Here is an 18,558-nt window from a genome sequence, read left to right on the forward strand (position 1 = left end):
AGACGGCCAATACATATTTTCTCTGGTCGATCATGCATGCGACCAACTTTGCAGCACGAAATGATATGATCGGCACGGCAAGCTTTTTACGGAGGTCGTCTTGGTAGCCATATTAGTCAGCAGCCGTCTGATCATGGTTTTGTGGGGGGAGACTTTGTCAAAATGCCGTTCTAAGATCTCTGTGCACTTTTTTTGGCTCTCCGCGTTAAAGAAATCGTCGGCTTCCTCATTTGTTTTGGAAGTAATAATTAGCAGCCTGAGACCAATGGAGACCAATACCCTCATACGAAGAACGAAGAACACTAATCGACGTAAAATTGAAACTGCTCCTTGAAGAGTTCTTCATTTGTCTTATTTTGGAGCACATATATGCAAACACTTCATATCATCAAGTCGATGTAAGCATCGTATCCTATATCCACTTCTTTTTCAAAAAAAAAAACATACAAGCAACGTGTCAGCACACACTTATGTACTCTATGGGATAAGTCCCACCTCAACATGTAATTATGCATGCGAAAAAATCCATCACAACATTCAGTTATGCATGGAAAAATGTTTTCCATTCAATTATATTATATTATATTCAATAAATATTGCTACAACTATACATAATCAAATAGTATAAGTCATAAGTAGTTTTAGTTTCATTTTAGCTACCTGCAAGTCGCCTGAAAATTGAATTTGCATCAGTCAAATTTTTTGGCTGTTGATTGCTACTCCAAGATTCGTGCTCTTTTCTCTTTCTTTTGTATGGTAAATCTTGTTTTTGGCGAGGAATTTTTAGTGAAATCAGTTTTGGGCTAGTCAATTGGTTCATGCGCTGAAGCTCAGTTAGCTGTGCGACCAAGCCCTTCCCTCCCTTCCTTCATTTTTTCTCAGTTTTTCTATTTTTATTCATTTTTGCTTTTGTTTTTTTATCAAGTTTTCCATTTTTTTCTTATGCATATTTTTGTGAGGTTAAGTGAGTTGTAAATGTATTCATGCAAGTGTTGTACAATGAGCGTGTGAACTATAATAGAGTGTGAAAATTGGACTATTATATGCCTATTCTATGCATCTTAAAAAACTGAAATTTTAGTGCAAAGTTGTGTATAGGATTTTTTATTTTTATTCCTACTTTGTTTCTTCTTAAAGAAAAAAATGCCACTATTTCATTTTTACTTAGAAAACATCATTTTTATTTCCTTTTCTTTGTTCTTTAAGGGTAATAACAATGCAATAATTCATTTCTTCTTAGAAAACATCATTATATTGAATTTGCTTCATTTCATTTTCTTTGTTCTTCAAGGGTAATAGCAATTCCACTATTCATTTCTTCTTTGTGAAATTTCTTCTTTGTGAAAATTCCACTGTTATATGCTCTTGCATATTATCAGTTGCAATTTTGATGTAAATCTTTTCGTTATGCCTTCTTCATTTATTTTTCTTAAAGGTTAATACCAATGCCACTAATTCATTCTTCCCGACAAAACTTTATTAGTTTTATTTTGTTTTAGTTTAGTTTATTTTCTTTCCTTTTAAAGGGTAGTACCATTGTTATTAATTTGTTGTTCCTTACAAAATTTCATTATTTTGATTTTATATTTTCTTTCTTCTTATAGAGTAATACCAATACCACTAATTCATTCTTCCTAAAACTTTACTATTTTGATTTAGTTTTTATTCCATTTTCTTTCTTCCAAAAGGGTAATACCATTACAACAAATTCCTTATTTCTTAGAAAATTTATTTTTTTTATTTTTTTGAGTTTTAATTACATTTTATTTCTTCTTTAATGGTAATACCAATGCCACTAATTCATTCATTTTTTGGAAATTTCATTTTCGTGATGATCCCATCATTATATCCTTATACATGAATATTAAAAAAATGTAATTGCTTTGTAAATTTTGTGCAAATTTTATCATTATTTTCCATGAATATGTTTTTTTATTAAACGGTAATACCATGCTACTAATTCATTATTCCATATAAAACTTCATCATTTTGAAATTATAGTTTTTATATAATTTCTTCTTAATGGGTAATACAATTTTCATTAATTCATTCTTCCTTATAAATTTCATTATTTGATTTTTTAGTTTTTGGTTTTCTTCTTAAAGGGTAATACAAATACCACTAGTTCATTCTTCCTAAGAAAACTTCATTATTTCAATTTGTTGTTTCTTTCATTTTATTTATTTTTAAAGGGTAATGCTATTGCAACTAATTCAATCTTTATTAGAAAACTTCATATTTTTCATTTTTTTAAGTTTTCATTTCATTTTCCTTCCTCCTTTATCATAATACCAAAGCTACTTTTTTGTGAAAATCCATTATTATATTCTTATACTTGCAAATGATATAAAAAACGTAATTCCTGTGTAGATTTTGTGCAAATTTTGTCATTATTTTCCACGAATATGTTTTTTTTAATTAAACGGTAATACCATGCTACTAATTCATTATTCCATATAAAACTTCATCATTTTGAAATTATAGTTTTTATATAATTTCTTCTTAATGGGTAATACAATTTTCATTAATTCATTCTTCCTTATAAATTTCATTATTTGATTTTTTATTTTTTTGGTTTTTTTCTTAAAGGGTAATACAAATACCACTAGTTCATTCTTCCTAAGAAAACTTCTTATTTCAATTTGGTTTTTCTTTCATTTTATTTATTTTTAAAGGGTAATGCTATTGCAACTAATTCAATCTTTATTAGAAAACTTCATATTTTCATTTTTTTTAAGTTTTCATTTCATTTTCCTTCCTCCTTAATCATAATACCAAAGCTACTTTTTTGTGAAAATCCATTATTATATTCTTATACTTGCAAATGATATAAAAAACGTAATTCCTGTGTAGATTTTGTGCAAATTGTTTTTGTTATTTTCCACTAATATGCTTTTTTATTTCTTTTTCTTAAAGGATAATATCAATGCTACTAATTCATTCTTCCATTGAAAACATCATTATTTTGTTTTTTTGTTTTTATATAAATTTTCTTCTTCTTAAAGATTATACCATTGCCATTAATTCATTATTTCGATTATTTTTATATTTTTATTGTTTATACTTAAAGAGTAATACCAATACCAGTAGTTCATTCTTCTTTAGAAAACATCATATTTTGATTTAGTTTTAATTTAATTTAATTTCTTCTTGAATGATAATGCCATTGCTACTAGTTCAATCTTTCTTAGAAAACTTCATTATTTATATGTTTCTTAATTTCATTTTGTTTCTCCCTTAATTGTAATACCAATGCCACAAACTCTTTGTGTGAAAATTCCGTTATTATATGCATATACTTGCATATTATAAAAAAGAAATTTCTATTCAATTTTGTGCATATTTTGTCATTATTTGTTTTCGTTTTTGTTTCCTTTTCTTCTTCTTCAAGGGTAATACCAATGTCACTAATTATTTCTTTCTTATAAAATTTCTCTATTTTTGATTTCTTAGGTTTTATTTCATTTTGTTTCTTCTTTGAGGAAATGCCAATGCTAGTAGTTTATTCCCTCTAACGAAACTTCCTTTTTTTTACAAAAAATCCGTTATTATATGCTTATACTTGCATATTCTAAAAATAATTTATAGGTAATCGTGTCCAAAATTTTCATTTTTTGTTTAGGTTTTTAATTATCTTTCTTCTCAAAGGGTAATAATAATGCCACTAATTTATTATTTCTGAGAAAACTTCATTATTTTGATTCTTTTTAGTTTTGTTTCTTTTTCTTGCTTCTTTAAGGGTAATACAAGTGCCACAAATTCATTCCTTCTTTCGAAAAAAATTCCACTATTATATACTTATACATATTATTAAAAAAATACAATTTTACGTACATTGTGTGCAAATTTATTTGGTATTTTTATTTTGTTTCCTCATAAAAAGTAATACCAATGCGACTAATTCATTCATTCTTAGGAAACTCTTTTTTTAAACTCTATTACTATATGCTTAATCTTTCTTTTTATAGAAAAAACGCAATTTCTAGGTAAAATATGTATGAATTATGTTCTTATTCTCTTTCTTTTTTAAAGGGTATTACCGATGCCACTAATTCATTATGTCTTAGAAACTTCCTTTTTCTAAAAATCCCACTATTATATGTGTATTCTTGCATATTATAAAAAGGGCTATTTATGTGTAAATTGTACGCAAAATTTGTGGTTATTTTGTTCATTTTTTTAGTTTTCTTCATTCTTAAAGGGTAATACCAATGCCCCTAATTCGTTTCCTCCCAAAAAAATCTTTTATGTAGAATTTCCATTATTATGTGCTTATTTTTGCATATTATAAAAGTGTGATTTTTGGTGTAAATTGTGCTCAAATTATGTCATTATTTGTAGCCCCGAGCGTCCGGTTCGTCAAATACGGTTATCTGGTAAGTACAACTATGATACTTTGGTTAATGTGGTATAAATAACTCTATGGTTCGGTTTCGGTTGATACCATACTACCAAAATTGATGCGAATTTGATAGTAGCAACATGATTAGATGTGACAAAACTAGAAAAAAAATCTTACGTCTAGAACCATATAGTTGAAATCAATAAATGAGTCGCGGATAATCATGAGGTAGAGCACAACTATTGAACTGTACACAACTAAGAAATACATACAATTGAACTGTAGTACTACACCAAACGATAACTACAAACCCTAATCACTTAGTTAGGTAGTCCAGTACTTGTCCCCGCAAAAAAAGGTGCTAAATAACTCATGTTCTACTAATTTTATTTCTCACGGGCAGGGGATCGAGAGGCTTGTGAATCATGCGTACTTCTTAGCCGACAAAGAGAGACAAAGGACAAAAGGAAATTGGTTGATGGAGGGATCATGCTTCTAGGCTATTGCTATGGGCTGGCACCACGCCGACTGAATCAAAATGCTTGAGTAAGGCTATCCGAGGGAAATCGATTGAACTACAATTTTGGTTAGTCAACTTTTGTTATATATGGTTGTTTTGTGTTGGCTTGATCAGAAATAATGGCAAATGAAAAAGTGTCTGACCCAAAATAATTTTGCAGTCACCTAATCATCAGTCGGTCCATTTTAATTTTGTTTCTCATGTTATCAACCTAAATTTTCATCAACCAATTCACGCGGCATCATCTAGTTATCAAGTGCGTGCAAGCCCTACATATTTCATTTTCCAACACATGCAAGCATTCACACTCAATTTCCTTGCACATGTAATCCCTGCACATCATCAAGTACATTTAAGCCCTCCACATCATCAATTTATATATATTACTACCGTTTAAGCGACAATTACTTTGACTGAAGTAGAAGTCTATGAGGCACTATACTTTCTACACTTCCGAGTCACGAGAGCGGCCCGGGAGGCAGTTTCCGCGTCAAAAAGAGTGAATTACTTTGCTTTCGTTCACAAGCTAGTAGCGAATTTCCTGGTCTTAGTTCAGCACATCATCTCACTCGGAAATAATCCGCCATAACAATTGTAAGATGGTTTTTCTATGAAAAACTAAAAAACATCTTATATTTTAGTACAGAGGTAGTAGTAACAGGAAATAACCATCCCACTAGCTAGATTCATTTTGTGGCCATAATTTTCAAGCTGCGGCCAAGCGGGATTCCCAAAATATATGAACCAAAAGTCAGCGTCCGGTCTACTTGTTCTTGAATTTTTCTGTCCCTACCTGATAATGACAACATTTTAAGTATAAAAAGATACTCCCTCCCTCCGAAAATGTACGACCATTTTGGGAAGTAGATGACAACAACAATCTGACTACCAAGCTTTGTTTAATCCAATATAAGACCACGCTGCTAGTACTACGTGCCAGTAGATGGTTTATTTATGACCATATATGCGTGTCTATAATCCTTCAGTCTTGAGGAAACTTTTGCAGAGCTTGAGCCAGAACTCCCTGTCAGGGCTGGTAGCCTCCAGCTGCCTCTTCACGTCCTCAGCGAACGGCACCTGCAACGTGCAAAGTGGCAAATCAGATCCTATCATGGAAGAACGATGGCATCATGCACCACATAGCTAGAGGGAAGCACTCACGGTGATGGCTTGGCTGGTGGAGAGGCGGTCGACGAGGCTGAGGAGTATGTCGCCGGTGTACTCCGGGTGGCCCTGGATGCCCAGCACGTGCTCGCCGACGCAGAACATCTCCACGCCGGTCTTGTCCGAGGACGCCAGCACGTCGGCGCCCAGCGGCGCCTCCCAGACCTCATCCTGGTGGCACTCAGTGATCTTGGCGTACTGGGGCAGGTCCTGCAGCGCGTCGAGGAACCTGCACGGCGGCAGCGTTGCCGCAATGGCCACCTCCCGGATACCGATGTCCCACCCGCCCCTCCTGGCCTTCCCGACGCGGCCGCCGAGAGCACGGCATACCACCTGATGGCCGAAGCAGATGCCGAGGACGCGCTTCCGGGCGGCGACGGCCTCCTGGACGAGGAGGCACAGCCGCAGTATCCACAGCTCGTCGGCGTACGCGTCGTATGGGCTGCCGCTGATGACCAAGCCGTCGTATCGTCCGACGTCGTCCAGGTCTGAGAGCTCCCCGTCCACCGCCCGGAACATGTCCCACGTCTCGCAGACGTCGCTGTCTTTGCCACCGCCACCGCCGAATGCACTCACGAAGACGTTGAAGTAGCCTCCGTAGGCCTTGAGCACGTACTCCGAGTCCCGCGCCGCCAGCAGCAGCGCGTACCTCCTGCTCCTCCTTGGCTGATCATCGGCTGCCACGATCTTCATGGCGGACTACCGGATCAGTTCTTGCAGCAGGAAGGAGAAGGCTAGACCAAGCAGGGCTGACCGGCTGAGCTTATAGCGCTTTGCTAATGAGTAGGATTGGCTGTAGACTGTGTGTTATCGGCTGGAGATTTATAGAGGCCGGTCGGAAGCTGGAGAGAACGGGAGTACGTAAACACGAGGAGAGAATCAATGGCGACAACAAGCACGCTTTGGGGAGACCCGACTCCTTTTCGGATGGAGGACCATGCATGATTGAAATTCTTTGTCTGACACGACCAACACAACATCCGTCGGCAGCCTAGAAGAGCCGACATTTTCTCAGGTCGATCATGCATGCGACCAATTTTGTACTACCACTATATGATATATGATCAGTACACATATGACATGGTGTTGTGGAGGAGCTTTCTACGGAGCCGGACGGGTCGTCTTGGGTCGCCATATTAGTCAGCAGCCGTCTGACATGGTGTTTTTTTGCTAGTCGTCTGACATGGTGTTGAGGAGGAGACTTTGTCAAAGAGCCATTTAAGATCTCTATGCACTTTCTTTGCTCTCCACGTTAAAAAAGTCGAGCTTTCTCATTTGTTTTGCAAGTAATAATTAGCAGCCTGAGACCAATGGAGAGATTAAGTCCCTCATTCCTCACACGAAGAACATAGTACAACAATCGACGTAAAAAATGAAACTGCTGCTTGAAGAGTTCTCCATCCAGAAATAAGCATAGCAGGAGATCATAAGCGTTCTCAGAGCTCAGCGAGTCTCGGCCGTCGGATCGGTTTCTTGATGCGTTTTCAGCCGTAGGATCTCGCTCGGGAGCGACTCTGTCCGTCGGATCGAAACCGATCACTGCTACAATGAATAGTGCGCTCAAGTTCGTGCCACCACGCGTAATTACAGTGCCCCGCCGAGGGCATTTTCGTCATTTCACATGGTTGGAAAAAATATCCAAATCGACAGGGTGACCACGGGGTCGTCGCTCCTCCCGCACTTGCGCCGCGCCCTCTCCTCTTCCTCCTGCCCCGCGTCTCTCCCTCCCTCCAAACCCTAGGGCCGCTCGCGCCTCCCTGCCCGCCGCCGTCCCCGCCGCCGGCCGCCGCACCGCACGCCCGTGCACAGGGTTGAGAAGGAGAACCACCTCCCGTCCCCGGAGCGCGAGAGCGCCGAGAAGGATGACCCCTCGCCTCTCTCCCTCCCTCCAAACTTTAGAGCCGCCCGCCCCTCCCTGCCCCGCCGCCGGCCGCCACCGCACGACACGCCCATGTGCAGGGGTGAGAAGGAGAACCACCACCCGTCCCTGGAGCGCGAGGAGGACTACCCTGACGTCGAGATCGCGCGCATCGAGCCCGAGATCCTGCGCCTCTCCTCCCGCTTCCTCCACCTCCACGTCTTCTCATGAGCGCGAGGAGGCCCAGGGCGACATGGCACCGGTGCTCCCCAGTGCAGCCACTTCGCCGATGGCCAGGTGATCCGTTCCCCTGCCTAGAGGTGCTGGCGGTCTCCTTCAGTTCTGGCTTTTCATTTTTCCATTGATTGTGTGTCGGATTTTTTTTGCAGGATTGTTGCTGTCTCCCATTCCTCGAATTCTCGTACATGCCAGAGTCCAGTTTGTGGTCGTGGTGGCCTTCTTGCCATAGCTACGTCCATGAATTTGCAAGTTTAGCCCTCCTCTCTTTAACCTTCCTTTCTTTAACCCTCTATTCTCTCTGTCCATTCGATTCGTCAACAATATTCGTGTGCATGATTTTTTCCATGGCAGGTGTAGGTTTTTTTTATTAAAGCCTAGGTGATTTCCTGTGTCTTGGTTGGTGGTCTATCTTCTTTTGGTTTCTCGTATTGATCTTGAGAGACCAGGCTGCTGTTCTCTTTGGAGGAGAGGCTTTTGTTGCCTTGCTTAATTTTGTTTGGTAGTTCCCTTTGTGTTCGGTAGTGGGACATGTGTTGGTCTACACAGGTATTTCTTTTGTCTGTCAAATGCTACCAAACAAACCAGTGCCATGGTGGCTAGGATGGGTCCTCTTAGATGTCCATTCGGATTACAAATTGTGGAGGGACCGGTCAACATTTTTAGTATTTTACTACATGGCTGCTAAGTATACATAGATTTAGGAAAACTACCTGCGGTAATTCCTGCTCCGGCATGCGTTTCTCTTAATTCTTGAATTATGAATTCAGACCAAGATTTATGAATTATAATTATAAGTTTGATTTACATTTTTGTTTTCAGTATTGTGCCTTTTTTCCAAGGTGATCATATGAAATCTTAAAATAACTTATTATCCATTGGTTCCTCTGCCTGCTCAATGGAAACAATATCGTAAGATATAATAGGGAGTATATTAGACAAATACGCATCTTTGTAGTGAAATGCCATACTCTCAAGTATCTTGCAGTGCCAACATATAGTTAAGATGTATTAGTATCTTTGAATGTTCCAACAAGTAGCCCGACTACTCATACTTGTAGTGATTTTAAGCTTCAATTTATTATTTTTGTGGTTTCAAGCTAGGATTAGCACTTCCTGATGTTATTTTTGGCTTTGGATTGTAAGTAAACTCTTTTTAGATGAGCATCCTTTTCCACCGACAAATAATAGCCAATCAATATTTCCTTGATATATTTTGCATTACCGATATACTTTACATGTAGAGATTATCAACGTTTGTATGAGACCAATAATAGTTGTCGAAATTTTGTAGTTGTGTGCTATTGCCTGCAAGATACTGGATTCCTATAGAGTCAGTTAACTGGGAGAATGATAACTACAAAAGGCGTTGCTAATCTTGACATGATGAAACACATTACTCTGTTATGTCAAATTGGTTTCCTGGGAGGGCCAAAACATCACTACCATCGGCTGTACGACTCTTGTTAGGTCGGTCATCTCCTCCCAAGTGGTGTTCTCCATCACGCCCCTCGTCGTGCCTCAGGGCTCCCTCGATAGCCTTAACAAAATCGAGAGGGCTTTCCTTTGGTCCGGTGCGGACAAGACAACGGGAGCCAAATGCAAGGTCAACTGGAAGGTGGTTTGTAGACCAAAAGAATACGGTGGCCTGGGGGTGCTCAACACCGACAAATTCGCACGTGCTTTGCGGCTTCGATGGTTGTGGTATGAATGGAACGAGCCCCGCAAATTATGGGTTGGCCTGGGAAACCCCTGCACGGTCGAGGACTTCGAGTTTTTCTATGCTTCTACGACTATCACGGTGGGAGATGGTGCCAAAACGCCTTTTTGAGACTCCCCGTGGCTCCTTGGTCGCAAACATAAGGATATTGCACTGCTCATCTTTGAGGCCTCGAAAAGAAAGAGTTGGAAGGTTCGTGAGGCCCTCAAGGGGAACGCTTGGATACTCAAGATCAACCAAGTCACGGTTGTAACCGCAGCCCACATTCAGAAATTTTTCACTCTTTGGATGCTCCTGAATGATGTCCACCTTCATGAGCAAACCGAAGATACCATCATCTGGAAGCACGCGAATGACAGGATATACACGGTGGCCACTGCGTATAAGGCTCAATTCCTAGGCTTGACTCTTTCCCCCTTGGACCGTATGGTTTGGAAGGCATGGACATCTACAAAGGTTAAATTCTTTGCGTGGTTGGCAATACAAGATAGGATTTGGACTGCCGATCGTTTACAATGACGAGGTTGGCCAAATTGTGGCCTCTGCAAACTTTGCAATAGGGAGCAAGAAACGGGTGCCCACATTTTCTTCAAGTGTCGCTTTACAATTCGGGTATGGAAGTCTCTCATTGAGAGGCTTGGTCTCGCGCACATAGATACATCCGAGTGGCACACGGATGAATCCGTCTACGAATGGTGGGACAAGAGAACCGACAATCGTAACCCCAACCGGCAAGCTTTGGCCTCTCTCACCATCCTTGTCTCCTAGACCATTTGGAATGAAAGAAATGCACGGGTGTTTCGTCATAAGAGTGCGCCAACGACCATTCTTCTCACCGCCATCGTCGACGAGGCCAAGCTTTGGGTGACCGTGGGCGCAAAGAAATTAGGAGATATTTTTGTGGGCGAGTAATTGCCATGCCGTACCTGTGGGTGTTGTAAAACTCTAAACTCTATTCTCTTCTTATTTAATTGATGAGGCAAATCTTATACCTCTGTTTCGAAAAAAATGATGTTTCAGTCCTACCTTACTCCGCTGAATTCTTCTACCTATAGAATGGGGACAAAGTGAACCTGCTGACATATCTTAATTGTTATGCTGTGATTGAATTGCAGTTTCTCGGTACTGTGAGAACGTGGAGATGTGCAGGCTCATGGAGCAGGTTGTGTTCTCGGATCCATACATGGCCTATAAATACACTTGCTGGGATTCGCCTCTTCTTGACGCTGAAGCGGTTCGAAAGGATGATGGGTTCAAGTGGAAATTGCTGAATTGAAATAAATGTAAGCAACTAGCTCTGAATTTATGCAGATTATTTGGTGATGCGTGTGTTGTGTTTCTTATGTGAAGTTTGGACTGCAGGTTTATTGAGAGAGCCCAGGCTCTGATTCATGGAGATTTCCATACTGGTTCCATCATGGTGACCACAGATTTCACTCAAGTGATTGATCCAGAGTTTGCCTTCTACACACCAGTGGGTTACGGCATTGGGGCTTTCTTGGGGAACTTGATTAACGGCATATTTTGCACAGGATGTGCATGCTGATCAAAAAAATGATGGTAAAGTATGTATACCAACTCTATGTTAATCTTGTCTTGCTGACACCCAGTTTTACTCATACACTCACTCTGCGGTAATACTTTTCTGTTTACTAATTAATTTGTTTCTTTAATGCACGTGTGTGATTACCTTATCAACCATTTACTGTTTATTTAGAAATTCTTAGTATAAATATTTGGAATATGGCTTTATTTTTTAGGAATGAATATGGTTTTTGTAAAGAAGGCATATACCCACCTTAAATATGATGGTCCTCTCTGCTACTAGAATGAGTAACTGATGCCTTAGGATATACAGAGGAGGGTGGTTGGCTGAAAGAGTTTATCACCTAAAAAAATTGTTATGTTTGGAATGACTTGCCTTATTAAAAGTCCACTGATTTATTTTTCCCTTTTGACAGGTCAAATGCATAATCCTACCCAGCTTTATGTAAGTAGACAGTTGATGTCCTATAGATTTGCAATACCTTCATTGTAGGTGTGACTGATTAACAGACAAAATCGTGGACATTGGTCAGGTGGTGATTGTGCCTTTCCTCTTTTGTAACAAGATGATTTTGATCAATGTGCCGGTGAGACTTTACTATACCCATTTTGTCAGTAGAACATTCTTTTAGGAGATTGCTTTATTTGTTTTGGTTGAGATATACTAAAGGCTGTGTACCTATGAAAAGAAAAGACACTTCCAAGTTTTGTATGTCTCAAGTGCATCTTATAATGCTCCTACTCTTAGTACTTGCTATCACATGTTTATGCTCTTAGTACTGAATGTAGTGTCAAGTGATTAGCTTTTGTGGTCTCATGAACACCCTGAACTTGATGTGGCCTTGTAATTCAATGACCATGTTGAACTTGATGATGTCTTGCTTCTCATACAAATGTTGAACTTGATGATGGCTATTTTTTTGTGGTCTTATGAACGCACCGAAATTTTTATGCCTTATAGTCATGATGAAGATACTATGCCTCATGTTGATATGGAGAGTAGAGAGATGTGGATTGCACCACCAAAGGGTCTTCTTGAGGTCAACACATGTCTTGAGAAATCAAAGAAAGAAAGGCGTGCAATGGTTAGGTCCGCGCCATCCTTTTATTGCATGCGATGATCTCTTTTATGGTACATATCTTGCACATAAAAAACATGTCTGATCCAAAGAGCTATAATGTTGATACCAGCAGTAGCAGATTCCTGACTATTGTAGATGATAGATGGATCTCATGTAATAGTTCTTTCGATGAGCATATGTGATTGAAATGTCTTGCTTTAGATTATAACCAAGACTGATGCAATGATCCGAGCTACTTTTTTGTTTTTTGTTGTGTTCTTTCAAATAAACCGTTTCTATTTTATGTTACAGGATTGGAACGAAAAGAAGAAACTACAGCGTCGCATAACTGCAACAAAGAAGGTACTGCATGAGATGGAACAGGATCATATTCTGGAAGGTTAGCTCCGAATTAATGTTCATCATATTTGCTCTGTACTAATGACTGTCTTCAGGGATTATTCCGTTCATATTGCTTTGAATTAATCATACTCTCATGCTACCTCATTACCTTATTATGTTACAACTTTGCTGAAAAAGCCATTGTTGGTATTTGGAGTACAGACTGTAGAATTAGCATCCTCTGACATCTATTTACTACTCTGAATTAATTATTATTTGATGACCATATAAAGCCACATTTCCAAATAATATATATTAGTTTGTCTATTCAATGGTGTCATTTTCCATTTTTATAGGCATTAAGATCTCCCTGTTATTTTTGTTCTAAGGATGCACTTTGGTATTATGTAACTATGTTGATTTTATTGTTAGCATAAATAATAGATGAGTTCAGACTTCTGCTACATAATAACTTTACACCGTAACAAACCTGGAGACTTCTAACTGTAAGACACAATTTTCATTTTTGAAGCGAGGAACAGAATCCCTGTTGTTCCAGTCTGGAGAGAACATCTCTCTCGGCTGTACAACAAAGAGGGGTTACTTCACATACCCATCAGCAGTGAGGCTAATATCATCTCTAATCAAGTGAAGAAGCAAGGGCACAACCTTAGTTTTCTGTTGGAGGACTTCTATTTCTCTCATTCCAGAGGTGCTAGCCTATGCAAGCAGTGACAATGTACTTTTTATTGATCTGAATCTTCAGGTTTCATTCTGAAATTTTGGGCCACGGACGCTTGATCGCAAAAGTAACAGGTATCATGGTGAGGCCAGTTTCTGTTTTGCATGTTGCCTTATTTCTCTTCTATCTGCAGTTTGCTTCCATGTTCTATATGTTTGCGAGGAAATTTCAAATCATTTTGTATGCTCATCAATTGTTGCATCTAGAATACATATGTCAACCATGTACCTTAAGGATTCCTTAAGGGCCTCATGATTGTTGGTGTTTTTTTTTCATACGAAAACACCAAGGTTATTATCCCAACTATCATAGTTTGTACCAGCAGGATTATCATACAACTAAGCATATTATTATAGTTTTAGATGTTATTCCTTAGCATATTATTATATCAACCGGAGGTGGATGTGTTTTAGCTCATTCGTTATAACTGATATATATGATTTAAAACTAAACATTCCCATGTCTTCTAAATTAGTGCTTCCCATGCAGAGCATAAAGTTTGTATCATGTTTTGTATTTCTATTATATTGTATACTTGCTGAAAATTTGTAGTGATAATTTTAATGAAAATCATTAAATGGGTATTTTTTGAGTGTGTGGACTGTTGTTTATTAACTGCAAATATTTAGCACCTTTAACAAAATTGGAAGTCTTTTCCATCCTGAGCTCATTCCCAGGCCTAGCTACTCTGGAACATTTTCCTATGGATAAGAGGGCCACAATAACAACCAATTGATCAGACTTTGTAAGGTGGTAGGGATCAAAGAATAACGGATATGAGTCTTTCTTTGCCTTCAGGACTAAAAGGGGAAACTATCGTTCACTGTCCATATACGCTTTAAAAGTCTAGGGTACAAAATCGCAAAGTGCATTGTATACACATGAATCGTTCTGTGCCATGTATCTAACGGATTGCCTTCATCAGGTTAATGTGACGTGCCACCTATGAAGTTGATCGATAAGGCAGCCGAATGAAGCAACTTATTAGTATGCCTAATAGCTATGGCTACGTAATCTTTACCTTTTATTGTGTACCTTCTCTTAGTACTTCCTCTCTCATGTTCGCGCTCTTAGTACTGAAATTAATGACAAGTTGTTACCTTTTGTGGTCTCACGAATGCACTAAACTGAATGCTGCCTTGTAGTCTCATGACAATGTTGAACTCGATGATGTTTTGCTCCTATTACATGTGAATAGGAGCTTATTCCTTTTACTTTGTTATCATGTTTGAATACGTACGCTAAACCTGATTTCCTACTAAATTGTGCATTACCTACTTGGTCATAATGTTGTAACCGGCTTCCTCGCGCCAATGCGCATTTCTGATCTAGTTTGTATTATTTCAGAGCACATATATGTAAGTGGAGGGAATTTATGGCACGCAAGGACGTGGACATGCAGATAATGGGACACTGATCTGCGTCAAAATTAAGAAATTTGTTTGTGTATTTCATGTATTCGCGCTCATATATCAGTACACACATATGTGTATTGGAAGAGCATCTACAACACCCGCCTTAAACATCCGGGCGAACGGCCCGGTCACTAACCCGTCACGAAAATGCGACCCAGACTCAAACGCCCGGGCTGACCGGCACCCCTCCTATCTAGTCCAAATATGAAGCGGATGTAGGGCGCCCGGGCGCGTCCACCACGTCGTCGCTAGCCCACCCGATCCCACATATATTTCTCCTCATCCGCTCGCCGGACCAAACCTTAGCCAATTCACCCCACTCCACTCCACTCCGCTCCCCATGCTCCCGCCCGGCGATCTCCTGCCTTCTCTGGCATGGCGGACAGCGGATCTGGCTCCAACCAATCCAGATCCGTCGACTGGGGTGTCATCTCGTGTGGGTTGGAGGAGGCAATGGCCATCCGGATTGCACTCGCCGCTCCAGGGAGGACAGCGCCCGGCAGACGGCAGGATCTGTTCGGCGCGACTCCATAGCGTCGGCGCATCGGGTGCTCGGATCCTCCAGGGCTAGATCACCGCGGTCCCGGGAGCCTTTAAATCTCCCCTTCCCCATCATCAGACCGACGAAGTATGAGTCCCGGTGTGCCCGCCATGGGAAGGAGAGGAAAAGGGCAGCGGAGGCCTGCCTCACTGCCGACATGGCGGAGGCGGAGGTGCTGATGCGGCAGCGCGCTGCCATAGAGGAGGAAGCCATTCGTGCCCGCGGTGTAAATACACGGCAGCGGAGGAACACGCATGCCCTCGCCCGAGAGAAGAATCGGGCAGTCCGTGCAATGGCCGGACTGCTGCCCAAGGCGGAGAAAGAGCATTGCCACGGGTTGGACAGCTCCGGCGACGAGCAGATCTGGCTCAATCCCAACCGCGTCTTCAACCGGTACTTCCGGTACAAGGACGGCAAGGGCGCCGAGAAGGGCAAGGTCAGCGGTGGATGATCTTCTCCACTATAGCGAAACTTGCCAAATTTTGGTAGGCCGATGGCATGTTAGTGATGTAGTAGTCGGACGATGTGTGTGATGCACCGTTACGTAGTTGCATGAGTTTGTATGGATTTACGGTACGGTAGTTGAGGTGTCCGGTTGTGAGAAGGAAAATTTAAGGCTTGACCGGTCAGTGTCCACGAACGCGCTCGGGTGCATCCGCGGATGTTTGAAGGGTCGGATTTGCCTAGTCCGACTGTAGATGCTCTAAACGAAAAGCTGTATACATGTTTCCATGGGACTGTTTTGGAGGTACATATATTTCGATGAACTGTGGCTAGCTGAAACAAGTGTCTAGTAAGACGGTAGCATTGTGCTGAAACCATTCAGTCTGTTCTTCTTTCTACTCGTCTATTCTTGAAGTACCATGTTCTTCTCTTTTTAGAACTTTTTTTTCTAGAAGCAGGTCTAGACGAGAAGGACCCAAGCTATTCTATTGCCAACCACTTAAGGACGACAATTACAGAAGAAGAACAAGAGTAAGAGGAGAAAACAAAGAAAAAAGTACCATGCAGCCTCGACACCCAGCCGCCGCCACCTCTCCAAAATAGCCTAGGGTTCCTCCTCCTTTCATTGGCGCCGCCGGTCCGCTTCGTCTCCGATGGCCCTAGGGCGATAGAGGCGGATGCATCCCGACCACTATCAGCGGGAGGGTTCCTTTTTAGACGTTTCTTTGCGTTTTGTTAGCGTTTTTGTCCTTCTCAGGAAGACGAGACAGTGGCGGCTTTCTGAAAATGGAACAAGGTTCTTCCTGTGTAGCCTCCGTTCCAGTGATGCATCTAGCATCGTCCGAGGGCGTGTGGAGGTGTGTCTCCGGCGGATCTCATGGATTCAGTCTGTGAAAGTGTTTCATGGATCTACTCGGATTCGGTCTTTGTCCGTTTATGTTGGTGCATCTTCAGGTTGAATCCTTCCGATCTACACATTTCTTCATCGGCTGTGATTGATATTCTGGTGCGCCGGTCCTTTGCAGTCGTACCACGACGACGTCCCGACTGTCTACTACAATAAGTTTTGCACGGTTTCAGCGAGGGAGGGGCAATGTCGGTGGCGCGCCTTCGGCTAGCTTTAGTGCCTGTAGTCGTCACTAGGTAGTCTAGGGACTTGGATGTAATTTTATTATTTCTGCTGTTCATTATACTGTCATGATTGAAGATGAGTAGATTGAAAGTTTTCTCGCAAAAAACAAAAATAGGAGATGTATTTCGAAAGCTTATCCGGCACATATTAGTCTATGTTGTATGTTTGACATCTTTTATATCTAAATAGCTAGCCCCCACTAACCTATTTCTCTCAACATGCAAGCATGCCACCTCATCACACAACATGAATGGAAAAAAGGCACACTTCCACTAACCTATTTCTATCAACATGCAAGCATGCCACAACATCATGCAACATATACGAGAAAAGACTCACCCCTACATGCCAACACACATGATAATTTTCATTTCATTATGTTATTTATATTTAATAAATACTTTACTAGTTTTAGCTCTTATATTATTATTCAAAATGTTCTTATTTCATGCGTTGAATATCACTGAAAAATATTGCGGAATATTCCCGCAACAACGTGCGGGGCATCATCTAGTTCTGTGAATGTTCGTGTTCGTACAAGTTTTGCATCACATTTGTGCAACATAGGTGATGTTGCAGAATTTTTTTGCTTCACTATTTTTGCAATATGGGTGTTGTTGCGGGAAAAAATTCGCAACACACACAATGTTGCACAAAATATTTGTATTTTTTTCTGTCTTCATTTTCTGCAATATGGCTTTTGTTGTGGAAGGCAATCGCAATAGACATGGTGTTGCAGAGAGAGACGTAAAGACACGAGTACACATACAGAGAAGGCGGCGAATCGCTCGTGTGCGATCCGCCGGCTGAAGGCAAGCATTTTCCATTGAAGAAACTGTCGCCCTAATAAAACTAAAACTGCCAAGAAAAACATTTGAAACGCCATACCCTCTCTGCGAATGATCGCCAGTTAGCTTTTTCATAAATTTATATGCCGCGGCCGAATGGGATTCCCGAAATAAGAACCAAAAGTCAGCATACCGTCTGCTTGTCCTTGAATCTTTCTGTCCCTGCCTCATAACTGTACTCCCTCCGGTCCTTTTTATTTTGCACATTAAATTTGTCGAAAGTCAAACTTTGCTAAGTTTGACCAAATTTATATTAGAAATTATTAGCATCTATAATATCTAATAAATATAATATGAAAATATATTCCAAGATAAATCTAATGATATTGGTGTTGTTATGTGAATGTCTATAATTTTTTATATAAACTTGGTCAAAGTTGGATGAGATTGACTTTGGACAAACCTAATATGCAGAGTAAAAAGGACCGGAGGGAGTACAACATTTTTATTTTCTCTCTCTCAAAAAAGAAATGTACAACATTTTATCAAAAAGATAGATGTATATAACAACAACAACCTGTATGAGTCTGCACATAATCTGACGACCAAGCTTTGTCCAATCCAATACTGCAGATAATCATCTGGTATTAACACCACGCCGCTTGTGTCAGTAGATGGTTTATTTATGATCATACATCTGCACCATG

At 40.4% G+C, this 18,558-nt stretch overlaps 1 protein-coding gene across 1 annotated transcript; it reads right to left on the reverse strand.

The window, feature by feature from the left end:
• Nucleotides 1-5,834: 5,834 nt before the first annotated feature.
• On the reverse strand, nucleotides 5,835-6,719 carry LOC123101360 (gamma-glutamyl peptidase 3-like). The gene is made up of 2 exons (XM_044522851.1): nucleotides 6,024-6,719; nucleotides 5,835-5,939 (listed from the first exon to the last, which is right to left on the reverse strand). The coding sequence occupies exons 1-2, from the start codon at nucleotides 6,717-6,719 to the stop codon at nucleotides 5,835-5,837; spliced, it is 801 nt and encodes a 266-aa protein (XP_044378786.1).
• Between the last annotated feature and the right edge of the window lie 11,839 nt (nucleotides 6,720-18,558).

Source organism: Triticum aestivum, chromosome 5A (assembly GCF_018294505.1).
Source record: "Triticum aestivum cultivar Chinese Spring chromosome 5A, IWGSC CS RefSeq v2.1, whole genome shotgun sequence".
In the NCBI taxonomy this organism is placed as follows: Eukaryota; Viridiplantae; Streptophyta; class Magnoliopsida; order Poales; family Poaceae; genus Triticum; species Triticum aestivum.

Coding starts and splice junctions, on each gene's coding strand:
- LOC123101360 (XM_044522851.1), bottom strand. CDS start 6,719: ATGAAGATCGTGGCAGCCGATGATCAGCCAAGGAGGAGCAGGAGGTAC. Junction 5,940..6,023: donor CCACCAGCCAAGCCATCACC/GTGAGTGCTTCC, acceptor TGCACGTTGCAG/GTGCCGTTCGCTGAGGACGT.